This window comes from Syngnathus leptorhynchus, chromosome 6 (genome assembly GCF_054491065.1).
Source record: "Syngnathus leptorhynchus isolate UIUO chromosome 6, UIUO_Slep, whole genome shotgun sequence".
Lineage (NCBI taxonomy): Eukaryota > Metazoa > Chordata > Actinopteri > Syngnathiformes > Syngnathidae > Syngnathus > Syngnathus leptorhynchus.
This window is the reverse complement of record NC_141200.1, coordinates 5,007,445-5,028,728: the sequence shown is the minus strand read 5'-3', so window position 1 is coordinate 5,028,728 and position 21,284 is coordinate 5,007,445. Positions and strand designations below refer to the sequence as shown.

The 21,284-nt window shown below is 40.2% G+C and overlaps 3 protein-coding genes, 10 non-coding genes and 2 pseudogenes across 22 annotated transcripts in view; 14 read left to right on the top strand and 1 right to left on the bottom strand.

Annotated features, from left to right (window-relative positions):
- The first annotated feature begins 9 nt into the window (after positions 1–9).
- On the top strand, positions 10–3,994 carry LOC147055476 (uncharacterized). Of its 7 annotated transcripts, XM_085913391.1 has the most exons (17): positions 10–161; positions 239–352; positions 533–620; positions 695–790; positions 869–900; positions 1,076–1,144; positions 1,319–1,387; positions 1,566–1,634; positions 1,814–1,882; positions 2,061–2,129; positions 2,308–2,376; positions 2,555–2,623; positions 2,802–2,870; positions 3,049–3,117; positions 3,296–3,364; positions 3,537–3,590; positions 3,751–3,994. In XM_085913391.1, the coding sequence occupies exons 4-16, from the start codon at positions 764–766 to the stop codon at positions 3,568–3,570; spliced, it is 783 nt and encodes a 260-aa protein (XP_085769517.1). In that variant the 5' UTR covers positions 10–161; positions 239–352; positions 533–620; positions 695–763; the 3' UTR covers positions 3,571–3,590; positions 3,751–3,994. The 7 variants fall into 7 exon arrangements, with proteins under 7 accessions (XP_085769517.1, XP_085769521.1, XP_085769519.1 ...); XM_085913395.1 differs by lacking the exon at positions 1,319–1,387; XM_085913390.1 differs by lacking the exons at positions 10–161; positions 239–352; positions 533–620; positions 695–790; positions 869–900 and having other exon boundaries at positions 923–1,144.
- LOC147055488 (small nucleolar RNA SNORD18) lies at positions 388–458 on the top strand. Its single transcript, XR_015066576.1, has one exon. It is a non-coding gene; the product is annotated as a small nucleolar RNA SNORD18 (small nucleolar RNA).
- LOC147055487 (small nucleolar RNA SNORD18) lies at positions 938–1,004 on the top strand (annotated as a pseudogene).
- Positions 1,183–1,247, top strand: LOC147055486 (small nucleolar RNA SNORD18; annotated as a pseudogene).
- LOC147055485 (small nucleolar RNA SNORD18) lies at positions 1,425–1,494 on the top strand. The gene has a single exon (XR_015066585.1). It is a non-coding gene; the product is annotated as a small nucleolar RNA SNORD18 (small nucleolar RNA).
- On the top strand, positions 1,673–1,742 carry LOC147055484 (small nucleolar RNA SNORD18). Its single transcript, XR_015066584.1, has one exon. It is a non-coding gene; the product is annotated as a small nucleolar RNA SNORD18 (small nucleolar RNA).
- On the top strand, positions 1,920–1,989 carry LOC147055483 (small nucleolar RNA SNORD18). The gene has a single exon (XR_015066583.1). It is a non-coding gene; the product is annotated as a small nucleolar RNA SNORD18 (small nucleolar RNA).
- Positions 2,167–2,236, top strand: LOC147055482 (small nucleolar RNA SNORD18). Its single transcript, XR_015066582.1, has one exon. It is a non-coding gene; the product is annotated as a small nucleolar RNA SNORD18 (small nucleolar RNA).
- On the top strand, positions 2,414–2,483 carry LOC147055481 (small nucleolar RNA SNORD18). Its single transcript, XR_015066581.1, has one exon. It is a non-coding gene; the product is annotated as a small nucleolar RNA SNORD18 (small nucleolar RNA).
- Positions 2,661–2,730, top strand: LOC147055480 (small nucleolar RNA SNORD18). Its single transcript, XR_015066580.1, has one exon. It is a non-coding gene; the product is annotated as a small nucleolar RNA SNORD18 (small nucleolar RNA).
- On the top strand, positions 2,908–2,977 carry LOC147055479 (small nucleolar RNA SNORD18). The gene has a single exon (XR_015066579.1). It is a non-coding gene; the product is annotated as a small nucleolar RNA SNORD18 (small nucleolar RNA).
- On the top strand, positions 3,155–3,224 carry LOC147055478 (small nucleolar RNA SNORD18). Its single transcript, XR_015066578.1, has one exon. It is a non-coding gene; the product is annotated as a small nucleolar RNA SNORD18 (small nucleolar RNA).
- LOC147055477 (small nucleolar RNA SNORD18) lies at positions 3,403–3,472 on the top strand. The gene has a single exon (XR_015066577.1). It is a non-coding gene; the product is annotated as a small nucleolar RNA SNORD18 (small nucleolar RNA).
- map2k1 (mitogen-activated protein kinase kinase 1) lies at positions 3,820–8,258 on the bottom strand. Of its 2 annotated transcripts, none has more exons than XM_085913387.1 (11): positions 8,041–8,254; positions 5,925–6,135; positions 5,688–5,834; positions 5,542–5,619; positions 5,293–5,344; positions 5,037–5,161; positions 4,674–4,878; positions 4,532–4,596; positions 4,409–4,470; positions 4,288–4,333; positions 3,820–4,203 (listed from the first exon to the last, which is right to left on the bottom strand). In XM_085913387.1, the coding sequence occupies exons 1-11, from the start codon at positions 8,121–8,123 to the stop codon at positions 4,090–4,092; spliced, it is 1,188 nt and encodes a 395-aa protein (XP_085769513.1). In that variant the 5' UTR covers positions 8,124–8,254; the 3' UTR covers positions 3,820–4,089. The 2 variants fall into 2 exon arrangements, with proteins under 2 accessions (XP_085769513.1, XP_085769514.1); XM_085913388.1 differs by having other exon boundaries at positions 4,103–4,203; positions 4,674–4,874; positions 8,041–8,258.
- Positions 8,259–13,715: 5,457 nt separating this feature from the next.
- The window catches only part of megf11 (multiple EGF-like-domains 11), a 58,278-nt gene continuing 50,709 nt past the window's right edge, over positions 13,716–21,284 (top strand). For 2 of the 3 annotated variants that reach the window (XM_085914364.1, XM_085914362.1), the window contains exon 1: positions 13,716–13,884. The gene's annotated coding sequence lies outside the window, so the exon portion shown is untranslated. The remainder of the gene's footprint in view (positions 13,885–21,284) is intronic. The other variant, XM_085914363.1, reaches the window with a different exon arrangement.

The window sequence follows — 21,284 nt, the reverse complement described above, 5'->3', positions numbered from 1 at the left end:
GAACACGTACTTTTATGCTGATGTCACTTGCAATTTTCTTTATACGCGCATGGTATTGTCTCCAGGTATCACCAAAGAATGAGATGCACTTTGTGGAAAAAGCCATCTACTGGTCGTGTTGAATACTCATACACATGATCTGGCTGCTTTGTACAAGTTGGGTAAGTGCTACGGTACAAAATTGATCTGCCATTATTTTGAAGTGAATTTTTTTACCAATGTTTCTTCTGTTTCTTAGAATTGCCCCCGGTGGTCATGTTGGTCGCTTCTGCATTTGGACTGAGAGCGCTTTCCGCAAACTGGATTTGTTGTACGGCACCTGGCGTAAACGGTCGACCCTCAAGGCCAACTAGTGAGTTGAATGTCAAACAGCAAAAGTTTCTGTGCCTTCTGTGATGAGGTTTCTACTTCATGGTCCGTGTGTTTGATACCCGTGATATGAAAGAAGTTCTGAAGATTGAAAATGTTAACTTGGATTTATTTTAAACAAAAATTCTAAATGTTTATGACATAATTGATTTTTGCATTTCAGCCTGCCAATGCACAAGATGACCAACACAGACCTGAGCAGGATTCTGAAGAGTGAAGTGATCTTGGAGTGGAAAGTGGTTAGGACAAAGGTAAGAACACGTACTTTTATGCCGATGTCACTTGCAATTTTTTTTTTTATACGCGCATGGTATTGTCTCTCCAGGAATCACCAACGAATGAGATGCACTTTGTGGAAAAAGCCATCTACTGGTCGTGTTGAATACTCATACACATGATCTGGCTGCTTTGTACAAGTTGGGTAAGTGCTACGGTACAAAATTGATCTACCACTATTTTGAAGTGAATTTTTTTTTTACTAATTTTTCTTCTGTTCCAGCCTGCTAATGAGCAAGACAACTGGGCACTCAAGTAAGCAAAGCTTTGGCTTTGTAATTTTATTTTTTTAAAGCGATGATGATACCCCCATTTGGTCTGTGTTTCTGAATCCTGATTATATGGGAAGTCCTGAGCAATGCACAGATTACAGAAAACCAGCAGATTTATCTTGGTTCTGTAATTTAATTGGCAATTCATCCCATTTCAGACTGCCATTGAACAAGATGATCAGAACACACCAAAAATGGATCCTTAACCATGTCAACTGGACACTCAAGTAAGCAAAGCTTCAGGACTAGGTTTTTTGTTTTTTTAAAGCTATGATGATACCCACTTTGGTCTGTGTTTCTGAGTCCTGATTGTATGGAAGTCCTGAGCAATGCACAGATTACAGAAAACAAACAGATTTATCTTGGTTCTGTAATTTAATTGGCGATTCATCCCATTTCAGACTGCCATTGAACAAGATGACCAGAACACATCAAAAATGGATCCTTAACCATGTCAACTGGACACTCAAGTAAGCAAAGCTTCAGGGCTAGTTTTTTTGTTTTTTAAAGCTATGATGATACCATACCCACTTTGGTCCGTGTTTCTGAATCCTGATTGTATGGAAGTCCTGAGCAATGCACAGATTACAGGAAACAAACAGATTTATCTTGGTTCTGTAATTTAATTGGCGATTCATCCCATTTCAGACTGCCATTGAACAAAATGACCAGAACACACCAAAAATGGATCCTTAACCATGTCAACTGGACACTCAAGTTAAGCAAAGCTTCAGGGCTAGTTTTTTTGTTTTTTAAAGCTATGATGATACCATACCCACTTTGGTCCGTGTTTCTGAATCCTGATTGTATGGAAGTCCTGAGCAATGCACAGATTACAGGAAACAAACAGATTTATCTTGGTTCTGTAATTTAATTGGCGATTCATCCCATTTCAGACTGCCATTGAACAAAATGACCAGAACACACCAAAAATGGATCCTTAACCATGTCAACTGGACACTCAAGTAAGCAAAGCTTCAGGGCTAGTTTTTTTGTTTTTTAAAGCTATGATGATACCATACCCACTTTGGTCCGTGTTTCTGAATCCTGATTGTATGGAAGTCCTGAGCAATGCACAGATTACAGGAAACAAACAGATTTATCTTGGTTCTGTAATTTAATTGGCGATTCATCCCATTTCAGACTGCCATTGAACAAAATGACCAGAACACACCAAAAATGGATCCTTAACCATGTCAACTGGACACTCAAGTAAGCAAAGCTTCAGGGCTAGTTTTTTTGTTTTTTAAAGCTATGATGATACCATACCCACTTTGGTCCGTGTTTCTGAATCCTGATTGTATGGAAGTCCTGAGCAATGCACAGATTACAGGAAACAAACAGATTTATCTTGGTTCTGTAATTTAATTGGCGATTCATCCCATTTCAGACTGCCATTGAACAAAATGACCAGAACACACCAAAAATGGATCCTTAACCATGTCAACTGGACACTCAAGTAAGCAAAGCTTCAGGGCTAGTTTTTTTGTTTTTTAAAGCTATGATGATACCATACCCACTTTGGTCCGTGTTTCTGAATCCTGATTGTATGGAAGTCCTGAGCAATGCACAGATTACAGGAAACAAACAGATTTATCTTGGTTCTGTAATTTAATTGGCGATTCATCCCATTTCAGACTGCCATTGAACAAAATGACCAGAACACACCAAAAATGGATCCTTAACCATGTCAACTGGACACTCAAGTAAGCAAAGCTTCAGGGCTAGTTTTTTTGTTTTTTAAAGCTATGATGATACCATACCCACTTTGGTCCGTGTTTCTGAATCCTGATTGTATGGAAGTCCTGAGCAATGCACAGATTACAGGAAACAAACAGATTTATCTTGGTTCTGTAATTTAATTGGCGATTCATCCCATTTCAGACTGCCATTGAACAAAATGACCAGAACACACCAAAAATGGATCCTTAACCATGTCAACTGGACACTCAAGTAAGCAAAGCTTCAGGGCTAGTTTTTTTGTTTTTTAAAGCTATGATGATACCATACCCACTTTGGTCCGTGTTTCTGAATCCTGATTGTATGGAAGTCCTGAGCAATGCACAGATTACAGGAAACAAACAGATTTATCTTGGTTCTGTAATTTAATTGGCGATTCATCCCATTTCAGACTGCCATTGAACAAAATGACCAGAACACACCAAAAATGGATCCTTAACCATGTCAACTGGACACTCAAGTAAGCAAAGCTTCAGGGCTAGTTTTTTTGTTTTTTAAAGCTATGATGATACCATACCCACTTTGGTCCGTGTTTCTGAATCCTGATTGTATGGAAGTCCTGAGCAATGCACAGATTACAGGAAACAAACAGATTTATCTTGGTTCTGTAATTTAATTGGCGATTCATCCCATTTCAGACTGCCATTGAACAAAATGACCAGAACACACCAAAAATGGATCCTTAACCATGTCAACTGGACACTCAAGTAAGCAAAGCTTCAGGGCTAGTTTTTTTGTTTTTTTAAAGCTATGATGATACCATACCCACTTTGGTCCGTGTTTCTGAATCCTGATTGTATGGAAGTCCTGAGCAATGCACAGAAAACAAGTAATCTTAACTTGGTTCAGTAATTTAACTAAAGATGTGCTCCATTTCAGGCTGCAAAATGGACAAGATGGCAAGGGGAAGTGAGAAGAAGCATTAAAAAAAAAGTATGTCCTTGCATTTACACTGACTTGTTTTATGGTTGCTAAATTGATCCATGTTTCTGCGTCATGATTAGTTGGAAGCCCTGAACAAGACATACGTAGCATCGAGCTAGCTAGGTAGTTGGGATGAAGTGTCTCACTACGTTCTGTTCTACTCTTTCAGGACTACTGAAGAACTTGCGCCTGCTTAAACCAAGGCATCGTGAGATGGAATTTGAAGAAGGCAAAGGAGTCATGTTCACAGTTTATTTCACCACAACAATTCTAAGCTTTAAGCACACTTAAGATGGCATTATTTGATAGAAAAAGATGGCTTTTTAGGCAGGCTTGCAAAGCAGCCCATTTTAGTTTCACGGTTGTAATTTCACTTGGCATGTAGGTTTGTCATTAAAATACATAACATTTCATTGCACTGTTTGGCCCAATTCCTCAGAAAAAAAATAGAGAGATCCTGTTAGAGGATTAAAGGGCACAGGTTTTACTGTACTCGAACCGCTGGTGGTCACATTGCCGAGCCATGAGTGGGTGTCCCGGGCTGGTTGAGGCCGATGGTGGTGCACAACCAGCCGGCAAAATCAACTTGCTCTGCCTCGGACTGTCTGATGAAAGGGTGCACCTGTTGGGAAGATGAAAATGTCAGGTGAGTTGAAGCTTGAACCGTGCAACCCGGTGGGGCAATGTTTCATGTGTCAACACCGACCATTAACTGTTTGAGGTCTGCCCTTTCAGCGGGATTCTTGATCAAGCTGAAATGGGAAGTTAGGAATTTGAAACATTTGCTGTAGAACATGCAACTCATTGCAGACCTTTTTTTGCCTTACCATTTATTGACAAAGTCTTGAAATTCTGAACTGAATAACATTCCAGGCAATTTTGGTGGAGGCTACAAAAGGGGAATTAAGGTTACTGAAGCCGTGACCACTTTAAATTGTGTGAGCACTCACCTCATTGACAATATAGTCAAGTAATTCAAAGATGGCCATCGGGGGCCTGCTGTCTGATCCATAAGCTGCGGGCACAAAACAAATGCATCATTATTATATATTGGCAAAAGCTTATTTTAAAAATAAAGCATATTCGACTCACAGGTGCCAGGTCGCCCAGTAGGCCCAGCATTTGGTGAGGATTCTGCAGAATTTGCACCTCCCAATTGAGTCCCAAAGATGTGCTCCAGCTCCTTTGTATCAGGCGGTGGGATGGGGAACCTTCCAATAGCCATTTCAACCAGGGACAGACCCATACTCCATATGTCAGACTGGACCGAGTAATGGGTGCCTTGTAGCCGCTCTGGCTGGAGTAAAAAAAAAAATATATATATTATTTAGTCTGCCCACAGTGCAAGAACAAAGATGGCAGCTCCATGAACTGAAACCTTTAGACTGCCAGTGTGTTTTCAAATGAGGTTTTCACTTCCATATGTGGTAGAGCGGCACACCTATGTCAACTTACAGACATGTAAGATCGTGTTCCCACAAAGGAGTTGGCCATGGAGTCTATGAGCTGTCCGCTAACTCCGAAGTCGCACAGCTTGATTTCACCCCGGGAGTTCACTAGGATGTTTGATGGCTTGACATCTGACAGAATGAGATGATGTAAACATGTTAGGGGATAACATCACGATTGTCAGTAGTCCAAATATGAAGATAGAAGCGCTATTGTGTATTTGAATACATCAGCGGGGTCAAGTGAGTGGATTGCGACTGACCTCTGTGCATGATCTTGTGTTTCTCCCTCAGGTAGGAAAGTCCTTTAATGACCTGTGAAAATAAGCGGCCTTTAGATCCACCTTCGGAATCCACATTTGCCATTAACCCGTGTCTCTTCTAGTCTGAACCCGCATGGAAGAGTAACATGGACCGTGTCACTCCTTAGAGGTGTTAATTTATGCTTGCACGGATGAATCATTCTCGAAATTTGTGAAATGACTGAATCAGAAGAACGGCGGGGAACATACAGCGATGCTGATTTTGCCGAGGATTTGTTCCGGGATCTTTCCAGCTTTCTTGAGTGACTGATCCAAGGAGCCTCCATCCTAGAACCAATAAGATGGTTTATGGAAGACTTCAAAACAAATTCCCATTTTGAAAACATGAAGGCTACCATGTGTTCCATGCAAATGCTAATTTCTCCATCACTGTAGAACGCGCCATAGAAGCCCACAATATAAGGAGAGTTGCATTCATGTAGCACTTGAAGCTCCCTTATGATCTGGTTCCTGATAGCTGGTTTGATTTCCAAGTGGATGAGCTGAAACACAGGAAAAGCTTGTCACGACTCACAAAAATGACAACTAAATAACCAGGCTGTTTTCCCCCCAATCCAACAAACAGCTTTTACCTTCCTGGCCATGATCAGACCCGAAGGCCTGTGGGAAACCTTGAAGACGACCCCACCGTTGCCTGCGCCAAGCTCGCATATCTTCTCAAAGTCATCATCCTTCAGCTCTCCCACTTTCTGCTTCTGCGTCAGGAAAGCTTCCAGACGTTTACGTTGCTGCTCATCCAATTCCAGCTCTTCCAGTTTCTTCTGCAGGGCCTCCAAGTTTGTTCTTATAAAAAGACAGATATGTTATGAGCTTCTCCAAAGGCCATTTTGGCAGATGTCTGTTCTTTTGAAACATCTCTCTCTTCCTCCCAAAAGGACACAGGAACCATATTTATTAACCTGAGCCCAAATGGAAAAGACACAGCTTGATTCTGGTGATTTATTTGTCTTATGGGGACAATGACGATCAACCGGAAATCCAGTGTGGCTGGATTGAGTCTCTCTCTCTCTCTCTCTCGCACATCTCATCAGTTTTGTGAAGCAGCTTCTGTTGCTCCTTTGGCGCTGTCATGGCAACCAATTACCTTGAGAAGCCAAACAGGATAAAGCAGTAAAGAGCTCTTTAGACTTTAGGGCTGCTCTGAGATTTATTATTACCGTGGAGCTCCATGCATCATCCCGAGTGGTACATCTACTACCGAGTCTTTTGATTGACACGTTCAGTTGACATTGGCGTGACTGACCAAACAAAAAAAAGGGTCCAGTTCTTTTATTTTTGATCCATAACCATGGTTACACTGCATGGCGAGTTGAGTTAGCCGTGGGCGGCGTGGGTGTTTTGTCGACAAGAGCGAGAAAAAGTGGAGGTCACCAGAAATACTGAAACACGCGCAACATGTGGGAGGGAAGTATGCACGACAAGGCCCACTTGAACTCCATCCACACAATAACCGAGGGCATCAGCTTCGGTACTTTCAATTGGAACGTTTGAAGGCCTAGTCTAAAAACGCTGAGTGTGGAAAAAGCCGAAAACCAATCTAACATGATACAATGGAAAGCTTTTTCCACCCCACACAGTAAGATTTTTTTAAGACCCTTTTTTTTTTTAAACATACTATATTTTGATGGACATATTGCAGAGAAATGGCAAAGAGCCTTATCTAACATTTATAGTAGCAATGTGAAGAAAAAGAAAATCCACAAGATTCCACTACAATTGTAAGATTTGGGATTTTCTTTGTAGATTTAACATGTTCTGTCAGCACTTGTGTGTTTTTTCTCTCAACACTCCCACTTCCTCCCACATTCTTAACACATGCATGGTTGCTTCACTGAATACTTCAAATTGTCCTTAGGCGTGACTATGCCGTTGTGTTTAAGCATTTAGGCATTCAAAGTTTCGAATTTAATAACAACTAAGCACTCAAATGGAGAAGTTTGGTATGTAAGAGAAGTCAAAGTTCACAATGTCATAAATTCTTCTGTTGTTTGTGTTCCTTGGCTAGTCACCACCTGCCTCATGCAACCAGGAATGTTGGACAATCATGCCGATGGCATGTCGTCACCAGCAGCACCAGTAAAGCCATGGCAACTTTTTGCACAGATGAATAACAAGAGGTATGTATGGCAAATCCTAGCCCAGTCTATTATGTGCACTTTCTGTTTTTATGGTGGCATCCAATCATTTTGTCAACAATCTAACCATTACAGTTACTCCACTTCAATGCATAAAAATACAAATAATAATAAAACACGGGATGCTTGCATTATATTATCACAATGACAACACATTAAGATATTCCGCCTCTCTGCCATCCTGGGGGGGGGAACATTATGTAATTCCCATCCAGGATGTTTCTATGGCCTGACTGGGAAGTGATAATTAGAGCACAATGTCACAACTCTGCACTATTTCAATCACTGATCGTGGGAAGATTCCTACATATCAAACTTGTTGCGGGAATAGTGTCGTAATGCAGGTCAAATCATTAAATCATAAATAACCAATCACATGCACATGATGGTTTTATTCTAGAATAGAAGCGCATCAAAAAAAATGTACAGTAATTGCAAAGTCCAAATTGGAATAACATGAGCTCAAATGTCTCGGTAGAGATGATAACGATTAATCACGCAACTCTTTAATATAATCACACACAAGAGGGGTGGTTTGTTGCGTGACACTCACTCTGTGGCTCCGGTACCGTTGATGATATTCCCATCGGGGATCGGGTTGAGTTGGATTGGCTCGGGCTTCCTTCTCTTCTGCATCGTGCTGACGTATGACAGGCGAAAGACTATTATTGTTATTAATAATAGGAAGATAAAGTGTTAAAGAGCGACTGCGGCGCCGTGACGACCTACAGGACTGAGATAGTTACTAATGGCTGGATGGAAATCATCCGGAAGATGTGACGTCACGAAAATAGTTACACTGGTCTTCCGCATGGCCGTACGTGGTTTAGGGCACCCTCTGTTGGCGAATAGGAGAATTACAACTCGTAACACGCACTGTCGGATCAGGGCGTCCGTTTGACACATTTACGAGGCGCCGGTAAATGGAAAATATTGAAATAATAACGATATTGGCACAGTTTATTCAAAAGTTTACTTACATAATTGTGAAATACTCGCAGGAAACCATCCCCTGTTAAACAGCAACAGGTTGTTTTACCTTCTGCCATTGAGTAGAAGAGCATTATATTGTTCTGCCTCTGAATGTCGCCCGCATATATAGAGGAACAAAAATACAATATTTTTGTCAATAAATAAAAAATTTGATCATTTCTGAAGCACTCAAGGCAAATCTTCTAATTGCAAAACCATCTCACATGCTGAAATTGCTTGCAACTGAGTGCAAAAAAATGATATTTCCCCCTTTTTGTCTATTCTGTATAAATTTGATTCCCCTTTAAACGTTTGGGTGCGCTAAACTCAAACCACCCACAAATCCGGCGGAACCATTTGAACACGCTGCCCGTGTAGCATGAAGATCACACGTCAAGCGTGACCTGAGAAGTTGAGAGCCATGGAAATGTGCTGTGACGTTCTCAGCACATTGTCCTGGTTGCGGACGCACATGGCCACTCACACGTGTCCTCCTGACCACAAAAAGCATCTTGCTGCCAGGAGAAATCTTTTTTTTTTTTTTCTTTCTTCCTAAAGCAGAACTGACAGACAGTGAGGAAAGATCAGCTGTGTCCTATGACTCCTGTCTCAGCTTCATGGATGGAAACTGTGTGAATTCTAAATTGCTTTTGATAAATTGGCTTACCCGAGCAAAGCAAGACCTCCAATACCGGTCTCCCGGTGGGCGGGCCATAAAACATCTTCACTCACCGACAATTTTATTTTCACTGCATTTAACCCCTGAGAGTGAAATGTGTTCTTTCGAGCCGTGTGATTAAACACATTTTATTTTCCAAGCTTTTCAAACATTGTCCTACAGATTTATGCTCTGGATGAAATTTAATTTGTGAAACTCTTCCCCCCACCCCACAAAAAAAAAATGCTGTTCAAAAAATTTTGTTTGTTTATCGTTACTTGGCTTGGACGTTTGACCTTAATGGTGGCTGAAGGATTTATGTGCACAAACACAAGTATTAATCTGCCAAAGGGCCAAAGTGAATCACATTAAACCTATTAACAGAATTTTATAGCAAACCATCTTTTGAATCTAGTGAGGCTCACTATAATCTATTTAAGATTATTTTAGAGTGGTATTGCCTGGATGGATCATCAAATTTGAATCAGAATATTATTTTGTATTGTCATGGTGATAAAGCCTCACCTACTTAAATAGTCTATAACGCTGGAAGACCAATCTTGATGTAATGTTGGTACTGGCAGTTAACGTTTTCTACTTCAAGGCCTAGTTTTATATCCCAAAAAAGATATCTGGAATAACTATGATCATCTAAATTTCCTCAGTGTGAAATGTTGGCTTCCTCAACAGAGACTACAAACTGCATATGCACTTGCTTCCAAATAGATATTTTATATTTTAAATTCAAATGACGTGTATTTGAAATCATTTGGAGATTTTTTTTTTTTGCTTTTATTTATTAACTTGCATGAGGAGTAAGTCCAATGCAAAAACACGAGAAGGGCATTGGGACTTGTCAAGTGCCTTGCAGAGGCCACTAAACTTTCCCTTTCCAGACTTCAGTCCAACACACTACAGACGCCGTCTCAGCACTGCCAGTGACAGCAAACGAGACATAAAAGAGTCGCGGGCAGGCCAGAGAAGCAGCGCGCGCACTGTTGTTTGATGCTGAGGATTTGTTGCCTCATCCGCCGCTACTCCGTGAGGGGACTTGGGGATTTGTGGTCAGGGATTACAGCGGGCCCTGACGGCCGCTGCTGAAGTCGACGATAACGCCGACGGCTCTCCGACAAACCCGATTGTACAAATGTAAAAACCGTGGCTGGCGCAGGACAGCATAACTTAAATGAGTGCCCTCCGAGATGATGGCTGTCTCTGTGCTTGTGTGGCTTCTTTCTGGAAGTTCAAGATGCCCGGAGGTGTGGGGGTGTGTCTGGCTTGAGGGTCAAATGAAAATGGAAAGATTCATTTATGGGAATTGGCAGCAGCACATATAGGTCTGCTTTATTTGTGATGGACAGGATGGAAGACACACAAGACCAGGGATGTCAAACTAATTTTTTTGTAGCGTAGTTATGGTTTTCCCTCGTGGGGACATTAATCATTAATTATCTTGTATATATATGATCACATACACACAACAGAATCAGTGTAAAAAAAAAAAAAAAAGTGACAATTTTCTTATTCATTTTCAAAGTGGGGTTTTAAAATAATGTTGCAATATATCACGGGAAGATAATTTTCGATTTTGGTATTTTAACAATATTGACACACGGATTGACATTTCGGGCCACATAAAATGATGTGGCGGGCCAGATTCAGCCCCCGGGCCTTGGGTTTGATACCAGTGCACAAGACTGTTATTGGATCTGCCCAGCGTAAAAGAAGCAAACCGAAAGCTCATGTTGTTTTGATGAGACGATTTTTAAAAATGTGTTCCGTGGCTCACCGGAGAGACAAACATGACACCACAACCTTTTCACTTAAGGTTGCAATTTATTGTCAACTTTAACACCCCCATTTTGTTGTCATTTAAATAAGTGAGGCAAAATGGCCACAAGTTGTTTGAAAGCAGCCAGTGAGGGACAAACTCATCCAAAAAAAAGCACCAAACCTTTCAAGTCTCTTGAGTTAAGTGATGGATTGTGACATTTAATTCGGATTGTGCGGTTGGTTCCCGTCTGTTTTTGCAAAGATAACTCGGTCAAGCAAAACAAATACTCCTCACAAATGTTGCCTTTGACATTCAAGAGGAGGAAAGCCAAAGAGCACGCTCTGAGGACAACACGTGCACATTGCGAAAGCACATTTTGTATCAAATGTGTTACTCAATCACTTCCTGAACGAATCAGACTTGCGTGGAGCCAACTAAAAAAGTGCATCAGTATTTTAACCATCAATAGACTGCATTCATATTGCACCTTTTAATTTTCAAGGTTCACCATTTTTTTTTGTGCAATATTGACATAAGAGTGATGAAGCCGCAGCAGCTGCGTTTCTTGCCCAAGGACACTTGAGCTGGACTGAAAGAGTGCAGTGGATCAAACCCGTAACCTTGTGGACAACTACGTTGGTACTAGAGATGGCCCAGAACATTCTTTCTACAGTTTTTACCTTGTGAAAGCATTTTCAAGCAGGCACACTAGTGTCCTGTAGAGGCCACACTTTACAAGCCTACCTACAATTTCGTCAGCAGTTAGCAATGTGAAGCTTGAAAGTAAGACAAAAGTTGGGTTGGGCCACAATTTGATAGTTTTATATTCATTCTTAGTTGATGAGTTCATTTAATGTCAATATTCTGATTACTATTCTTTGCACATTTAAAAAGTCAATGTTTAAAACCTCCCCCCCCAGACCGAGTCGTCAATTCCTGTGTAGTAATCGATACCGATACCGAGCAATGATACCACCAGTACTTTTCCAACATAAAATTTCCCCCCAAAAGCAAACTTTCCAAGAAAGATCGCTTTATTCAAGAATAGCAATTTTCCTTAAAATGACATGAAGAAACTGGCAACTCTTCTAATTTCTAGTTTCTGATTATAAAACGGCCACAAGGGGCAGGCTAACATTGATATCTATCTCAGGGATTGTCAAAAGGTGGTCCGCGGTCGTTTGGTGGTCCGTAGCGGTATTGCAGGTGGTCCACTCAATTGGAAATGGAAAATAATTTAAAAAAATGTAATTCATTATTTAAACTATTTTCCAGCTAATTTTGTGAATTATTTACTCATCCAAATAATGTCAAATGTAGCTGAGATGGCCAAAATAGGCAAACAGATGCTAATGCTAATAAATGGCTTGTATAGGTCTATCCACCTTTGATGCAAAATAAAATATCTCGCCAAAGCTGTTGCTTCTTGGTTATAATGGTAGTCCCTTGGACAAAACCAGTTGAAACCCCCTGATCTAACCCATATCGTCGGCACTGATACCGATACCCGGCATCGATACTCAACCATCCCTATTTAAACGTGGCCTTTTTTTTTAATAGCACATGTTCAATAATACTTACTCTTTATTCACCACTTTTGTTTTCCATCTTATCATCATAAACAATTCCGATTTTACATCAATGAAATCCTACTTGCTTTGTTTCAAATCCATTGATCATCCATCCACATAAGTGAGCTCAGGTATAAAACCAGCCAGTGACCTTTCTTTCCAGTGCATCCTCATCAGTGAACTTTGCACTAGATATTGCTGTGACTGACGTGATGTGAGAGTGCTTCGAGAGTTCACTTTGCAGAGGAACTCTTCCCGACAGGAGCTTGAGTCCTTTGTGATGTGTCGGAAACTAACAGTCTGTGAAAGTTCTCTAAAAAGTGCACACTTGAGTAGCTTGATGGTACTTTAATGATGCAGCATGAACGGGAAGAAAAAAAAAAATCGCAAAAAAGAAATTCTTTTTTAGATAATACAGAAAAACGTGTGCGGGTTAGGGGGGGCGGGACTTTGATCCACTGTGCCAACATTAGGCACCCTTCATTTATATCAAGTCACGTTTGTGGGTTCAAATATTCATCAGAACCTGCAGGAGCCCTTTCACAGGAGAAAGTGTATCTCATTCCACCTTCTTTTCTTGCTTCACCAGAGAACTGAGGGCGCACTCTTGCAGAAAAAAACCCTTTGCCGCGATCATGATAATTGTACCTTTCCAGCCAATTTAGTCACTCTTCTATCTTATTATATTGACTATTGCTGTCAATAGTCAGGAGCAGACGGAACTAGGATAAAGAGACTTGATTTATGATTTTGTATGGTAGAGCAATCATCGTTCACAAATATTCCATTTGCATTCAGTGTCACACATATGGATGATTTTGATTTTCATCCATTTACTCATTGTAATCCCTCAAGGGGAAATTGTAACTCACACTCTGTTGCAAGTCGTGCTAACAACACATAGGAATTTCTGAATGTAGTAGCATTTTGAAAACTGTGAGTCACGTGTGCTATCCAGTTTATCATTTTATTTCAAGCCTCCTAATCAGGATCTCCAACATGGCGGAATTCAAGCAAGTTGAAATGATTTACCAAGGCCTGTTTTTATAAAGTAAGTAAAAGAAAGTACAGATTTTTGTTTTCAAGTCATCCCAAAAAATACCTAAAACAATTACCTTCCATGACTGTTTGAAATGATGACCCCCCCCCCCCCCGCCCCTTGTTTCAAGGTGGGCGTGGCCTCACCGTCGACGCCCATGACGTCAACATAGTTTAAAGTGGGCCGCGCTACAGCCTCAGATAAGCGTCCGCAGAGGAGGAGAGGAGAAGGGGGCCACGCTTGCTGCATCATTCTGCAACTCAGGTCCGAGTAGCAAGCATGTCGGGCTTGTTGCAATCAATCATGGGAAACACCCGCAAGACCTGGAAATATCTCTTTCTCTGAGACTGACAACTTTGCGTCCCAAGCGCCATTCACAGTGGGTGAGTTTTTATTCATCTCCTTAATCAAAACATGTCTGGAATAGCAAGTGACACGCAATCATGGATGATACAGTGGCGATTATTGCTCTGGCGTATTTGGTTGTTTGTGGTTTTTCTACGAGTTGGGAGCGCGCTATCGTGTTTTTTTTTTTTTAAAGGGGGGGGGGGGGGGGGTATCGGGGATGCTGGCTTTGATAAATTGGGCTTTCTATTTAATTGGGCTGTTGGCGAGTCTTTGCTATGGAAGGAGGCGTCGTGTGCCAAAAGAAGAGGGAGAAAAAAAAAAAATAACGCTGGATCAGCCAGGAGAGCTTTTCAATTTACTGCCAGCACAATTGTGTCGAACGGCTGCTGCGCTCCAGCAACGCTATTAATTTAAACATACATTTATGTAAATGACATGTTAGTGAGTTACAGGCTTCCATACTTGTGAAGTGCAACAGTGTGCGATTTGGATTCCTCATGTGAACCTCTCATTGTCTCCCCAATTGAACACTCCATTACATTTCTTCCTTTTCGTGAAATTTTGACTTTCACTTTAAATTCTCTCCCACATTCTATTGTACATTTTTCATGAGCGACGACATAAAGTTTCCTTAACAGAGCAGGAAAGCGACTGATGAATGTTCTGATGCCAATCAAGAGAACCACGTATTTCACAATCAAACCGCTAGATGGCAGTGGAGTGCAGGATAACCAAGCTGATTAAACTCCCATTAGTCTCATCGCCAAAGTCGCCAATTGTTCAATAATGATGTTACTGTTACTGCATTGTGGGAGAATAAATGCACCAAATGACGCCATTTAACTAAATGTATTTCCCCCCTATACTGTGAAATACGCACACATTGTATTATTAGAGCTCCATGTGAACTGTCTATTATAGGCATAGTACCGCATGGCTTCCTCAAAGCCATTAATCATAAGTGAATTATCTCTACATGAGTGCATGTTTAGATTAGTTTGAATGCATCATTGTTTGGAAAAAAAAATAGTTAACTTTATTTTAGAAGATATTTACCTGTTTATTCATTTTAAACTCGACAATTCTCTATTATAGCAGGGAGAAGCAAATAAATCATAAAACCGTTCAAAAAATATGGATACAAATATTAACCAAAAAAAAAAATCCCAAAACACCCCAAATCGTTCATCTTTATGCATATATTTATTTAACAATGTTTAATTGGATGCACAATTTGCTGAACAATTATATTCCATATTCATGTTTTTTGCAGTAATAAATTTTCGGTGGTGTTGCAGTTTGCTGGAAACTGCTTTAATGAGAGCAAGGCATTTCCCTCAGGTGTGTGTTTGTTTGTGTGTGTGTGTGTGTGTGTGTGTACATGCTGAACAATAAAAACAAGCTATTAAGAAGATCCTACAAGGTCAAAATAAGCAATGCAAACGTTTTGTGTTTCTGCTTTAGTCTAGTATAAGCCATGCAATGGAAATCCAAATCTTTTCATCAATATGTGAAACTATTGCTGATGGGTGAGCATCTGAGACAATGGAGGCTTGACATTTCACCAAGGATGCTCTTTGTTGTAATTTCATATTTTCAGTGTTGATTAGAAATTATGGAAAGTATCTGTGTGAGTGTGACATTTTAACGATTAATTAGGAATAACCACAAGTGTTCCGCTTTATTCGTGTGGATAATGATGCATAATGTCAAATTTGCAAGGTCAACTCATTTTAAAGCGCTCAACACTACGAATACACCTCAATATATATTGTTATAATTCAAGTCAGACTTGAACTTGGTTGTTTTGTGCTCAGTTTTGTTCTAGTCTGTCAAAACAGCTCAGAAGCAACAGCTCCGATGACCTTTATTCCGCGAATTAAGCTTTTTTTTTTGGGTTCGCCGCTGACTGATAGCTCTTATTATTTCAGCAAAAAGCACATTGAACATTGGGCAAACACCCCGGAGCCATAACCAGTGCATTAAGAGAACTTAATGAAATACATGGCGGCCGGGCCTGCACTTTGTTTTGTTCGCCGAAGCTGTGGCATTTTTACATGTTTGTGAGAAGTGAGGGGAAGTAAAAGATAGCATGTAGCCTGTTGTATACAATCAACAAAAGAGGGCCTGACTAATTTGTATTTTTAAGTAAAATTCCGACTACCGATTACTTGCAAGAATCGGCGGAAATCTACCAATTGTTTATTTTTTTGGGTGTATTTGAATGTCACTTTTGTACTCCGACTCAGAATCCAATAGTGGAGAGCTAACTATTTGTATTAATGGTAGCCTTTTTTAAAAATTCCCCCAAGATATCCCAATCCAATATGTAAAGTTGTCTGTCGGCCTTTGCTGTGCTTAACAAATCTTGTCCTTTGTGCAGAAAATACAATACATATTGTGCACTACAATCTTTTATTAACAGCAGTCAAAGTCCAAAATGATGATAGATTGCTCAAGCGCCCCCCTCGATTCAGCTGCACGCCACAGACATTGTCCGACCTCAGCAATTTAAATTCAGCTTCGTTAGCCGTCTCACCGACCGTGTCTGCATCTGATTACGCTTGCGAGCATTTAATTAATAATTGGACAATTGCCGACGGTCACGTTGGTCAGCCCCGCGCTCTGTGGAGAAACAGATTGCCTCGCTCTGATATGCAAGCGAAGAGCACAAATGGCCAACACGGGCTGATTTTCGAGATAAGGAAGCTCCGGTGTGGCGCCCAAAGTGAACCCATGCAGGAGTGGAATGTCTGAACAGATGAATGAACTCATTAGTTTTCACTCTTGTTTAAAGACAATCATGTCCCTGGTGGACATGGATTGCTCTGGACCTTTTTGGACATGCAAGCGTCACCTCTACCATGAAGCTTTTTCACGTTCAGGCAAAAATCCCACGCAACATCTGTTTCCCAGCACGGGGTGTCGAAATGAGCTGCGACAAAAGCCTCGGCGTGCCCGTCTGGGATGTGTTGTGCTTTGTCGATAAGGCTATCATTCATCGTTAGGTCTGAGACAGCAAAAATCCTCTCTCCATCATCATCAGGATTTCTACGCCCTGTTCCCCTTCTTGCTTGTGCATCTGCAGATCAGATAAACAGGCTTTTATCACTAATTATGGAGGAGTTAAAAAATGTAATCCACTTGGCTAATTGATTTCCACTGGGGTCTCCAAAGTCTGGCCAGGGGGCAGTTCCCGGCCCGTAGCTTGTTTTTGTTGTCCGTGTAGATGTCCAAGCAATACAATGAAACATCGCCCCCTTTTGGCCATTTAAAAAAAAAAAAACTAATAAGAGCTAATTAAATCAGCGTGTTGATTAATCATTTGGGCCCTAATTCTAATATTCCTAAATGTCATACAAATACTTTCATCACTATATAATAAAACAATTATAAAAAAAATAATTAGTCAGCCTTTATTGCATTTAATAAAGTAGACTACTCCTTGGAATTTTTTCTGCACGATTGGGAGATTCAACTTTGGTTGATGTGCACCATTTTGGGCACCTCACTATGATGCTCTTGGAAATACATCCACACTAAGCCAATTATGTCAAGGTACTAATGATGTGGCGATGTCAATTCCAACTGAGCTTTAATTATCTTTCCAAAGGCCGAAGCTTTCATCATTTGTATTGGATTTTATTAGATGTGGCTATTCTGCTGTATAGTATAAAAAATACACACTGACCATTTGATTATATTTGACAACATAAAAAGGTTAACAAGAGGCCTAACAATGTTCTCCGAAAAAGAAAAAAAAAATCCCTGCTAAACAATGACATCTTTTCGCCAACATCCAACAGCGGTGAAGATTCGTCAAGGTCCTAAATTAACGTCTCACCGCTGTTCCCTTATCATCAAACATTATTTAATGAATATTGAATAATTTATCAGGCAAGCTAACAAAAGAGTCTTGAAAGGTGAGGATGAACTATAGGAGCCGACTTGATCAAGTTTTTAAAGCTCATCTGATGAAATGTTTCATTAACATGCAAAGCTGACCTGAGCGTGAACTTCTTCCAGTCACGTGATCATGATGTCTGTAATTAGACTTTATATTTGATAACGGGGAGAGTCATTCAGTAGCGTGATGAATGGTTAGCGTGACGGGCAGAAGACGAGACGAGTCATGTCGCTGAATCAAGTTTGGATTCTGAATACTTTCTAAAGTGATGGTAAAAGAATATATGAAGAGATATAAAAATAAGAAACGCTTGATCTTCAACTCAAAAGTTGTGTTGATCTTAAATCCAAAGGAAACAATGCTGCCATCTACAGGGATCAACTTGAAATTACATAGATAAATCGTAAACAAGCTAGAAAAAAACGATTGTCTGTGCCTTCCAAATGTCAGTGACTAAATAAATGACATTCAAATCAGCCTTGATTAAATGTACCTGCTGCAATAATATTACTTTATGTATCAAAATAAAAAAAAAAAATAGGCCAGTTTTGCAAACTCTTTCGTAACTTTTAACAATTATTCTTTCATATCGGAATTGGCATCATCCTAAAAAAGAATCCATATTGCTTGTTTGACGCAGCTCTCGGTAAGGTAACAGTAGCTGTCGATAAACACAAACAAACAAGGTAGAATTTTGATCCATATCTTCGATTATCATAATCTTGTGTCCTTCTTTGGATTTGACTAAAAAGGAACACGCAGGCACATTTGCCTTACTTATATTTTACATGTATCAATGGCCTGGCCTGGCCTCGCCTCTTCGATCGGTGCCAGCAAGTCAACTCTGGCCCATTTCCAAAGTCCATTGATGGATTTCCGTGTTATCATCGAGGCAATTTTAGCCCAATGACACAAAGCTGTCGCATGCTCTTATTCCGCAGCCTCGCGTGTGATCAATGGGCAACTGTCAGGACGGTGAAGGGAGCACACGTTAAAGCACATCCGGAGTTTGGATGCAGAATAGCTGCCCACTCAACCGGGGGGGGGGGGGTCTTTTGAATAATACAGCAGCTTGTCGCGGCTCCTTTGGCCCCATGCTAGCAACTTTTGTGCACTTAGGACATGGCGGAGCCGCTATTAGATCATGTCTGCAACCCTCTGGTGATTTTTATGTGTATGTCACATGTAGGAATGAATGGAAGCCAGATACATCATTTTTTTCTCACCATTCAGCCTGTGAAATGTTTTGGACTAGCTGATTTCAAAATAAAGAACTAAGATTGCGTGGTTGCATAAGTGTGCACACCCGTGTTTATGTAAAAAAACCAAACTATAAATGGACATGAGTTCTTCTCTTTTTCCATTTCAAAATGTTTTGAAATCAATTAAAGAAAGCTTCCACCTCATTTTGCAGCTTGTACTTTGCAGAAGCCCGACAGTTTCTAATATCACATCTCTCACTCGCGTAGCCGCACTGAACAAAAAATATAACCTTTTGCTTTTGCACCCGGTTTTCACAAGCTGAATTCTTTTTCTGTGTACCAACAAAAAAGGCAATTTTCTTGCAAATATTGTTCAGTTCTTTCTCAATTTTAAAATGTCACTTTTGATAGCCTCAGGCATCTGTACAATAAATCATACTGTCTATAATTAGCATCTTCGTATGACGTGGATGGAAAACCTTAACAACGAAGTACACACTATTGTTGATTTATTTTTGAGTCACTTAAGCCTTTTGTGTTCATGTCCAGGTGATCGCAGCACTTAGCCGGCAAAATCTTTCGTGCCGTCACAGTCATAAATCTTACTGAATGAATACCTGTCTGACAGTGTGAATTCAAACTGTGCATTAACTTTAAAGTCGAGATTATTGTTAGAATTGAATGCTGTGAATTGTCCTGATCATTAAAAGTATTCTTTTAATGTTCCAGTCTGTCATGTCTGTGATTGGCCATGCATGCAGTTCTGAACAGAATTGAATTGAGCTGTTATCTTCTGCTCATTTTGAAAATATGTATTCTGACTAAGTAGGCGTATTTTTGTTCAAGAGGACTGAAGGACATTTCAAAGGTCACAGTGGCAAAATTGGACGTGGAACTTTTAATACTAATGCATCTGATTTAACTTTCATTTCATCATGCCGGTATGCGATATGGAGAATATTTTTAGATTGCCAAGCCATTCTAAAATGCTCGATGTGCTACACGAGCAGGGAAATGAAGCATAATGTGAAGAATGTGGTTCTCTCTTTAATTAAAGTTATTTGTAATTAGTGATGTGTGAAAATATTAGAAAACCAAAATGGGGACATTCTATATTCACTTCATACATTTTGTGGTATTTTTGTTCGATGGTGGAAGTGATTGATCGATTGATCGGAGTCCGAAAACTTTTATTTTCTTCACACATTTTTTTTTTTTTTTTTTTTATATCTCAAAAATAAACCGGAGTTTCTCCTTTTTGAGCTCTGAAGGGTTTTCATGTGCACCTAACGCAGCGATGCGTGCAGCCCATGGAGCTTTTCTTCTCTCTCTCTCTCTCTCTCTCGTTCACTGTCTTCTTCACACACCGCTTGCCAGGCGACATTTGGCTTCAGTTTCTCACCGCCTTACGTCTTACATCTTGGACACTGACACAAAATAAATGAAGACGCGCAGAAGAAGACGCAGGGTTCAGAGTTTGAAGGCTGCGTGGCTGAGGTGTGAAAGCACTGGGGTGTAAAATTGCCCCGACGGTCGCGCTGTTGTTTCAGCATCTCATTGTGAAGGGCGACACCACTCTTCCTTCTCGTCCTCCAACTTCTCTTTGTCATACTGCAGATGACGGTGGTTCAAGTGTTATATACGGTCATATTTTTTTTTTTTTTTTTTTGCTGTCTGAAGTGTATTCTGTGCGATTTTGACTGCGTGAAATACTGGATATTTTATTTACTTGAATGTGGAAGGGGAGAGGTGACCTGAAAACACACAACTGTCAATGTTTGTATTCCCTTCGCCAAGCGAAAAACAGTCTTTTTATTTTATTTTTTTTAAGTAAGTAAAAACAACCTTTGTGAGCCTTTCCATATTTTAAATGGGAACATATTATTGAAAACTGACATTTTAATTGCCTCTTTATAAACAATTGGGATTACCGTGTCCCTGCGCACCCATCAAGTGTGAAATTAAACATCCAAATAGGTTTATTGTCTGCCTATTTCAGAAAAAATGTGTCAGTAGGCGAGTCATTCTTCAAAAAAAAAAAAGGCAAATATGCATAATGGCTAAATTGTTAGCTTGCGGAGATTGACGTGGCACTTTTAGAGTGCCTCATTGTCCGCTGCGAGTGCACACGCATTATGCGGAGAACCAAAAACACTAAAGGAGTAATAAAAAAAAAAAAAAAAAGATGAATGCCCCCCAACATGCTCCCCAGGAAGTTTTCCCATTTTTATTGCCATTTTATTCCTGAGATTTACTATAATCATTTTGTCCGAGGCTCAATATTTGATGGCGGTGTTTATTTGTATAAGTTTTGTACAAATATTTG

Coding starts and splice junctions, on each gene's coding strand:
- LOC147055476 (XM_085913390.1), top strand. CDS start 987: ATGGGAAGTCCTGAGCAATGCACAGATTACAGAAAACCAGCAGATTTA. Junction 1,388..1,565: donor CATGTCAACTGGACACTCAA/GTAAGCAAAGCT, acceptor ATCCCATTTCAG/ACTGCCATTGAACAAAATGA. Junction 2,624..2,801: donor CATGTCAACTGGACACTCAA/GTAAGCAAAGCT, acceptor ATCCCATTTCAG/ACTGCCATTGAACAAAATGA.
- map2k1 (XM_085913387.1), bottom strand. CDS start 8,123: ATGCAGAAGAGAAGGAAGCCCGAGCCAATCCAACTCAACCCGATCCCC. Junction 4,471..4,531: donor TTGACTATATTGTCAATGAG/GTGAGTGCTCAC, acceptor CCCCTTTTGTAG/CCTCCACCAAAATTGCCTGG. Junction 4,204..4,287: donor CAGACCTCAAACAGTTAATG/GTCGGTGTTGAC, acceptor TCTTCCCAACAG/GTGCACCCTTTCATCAGACA.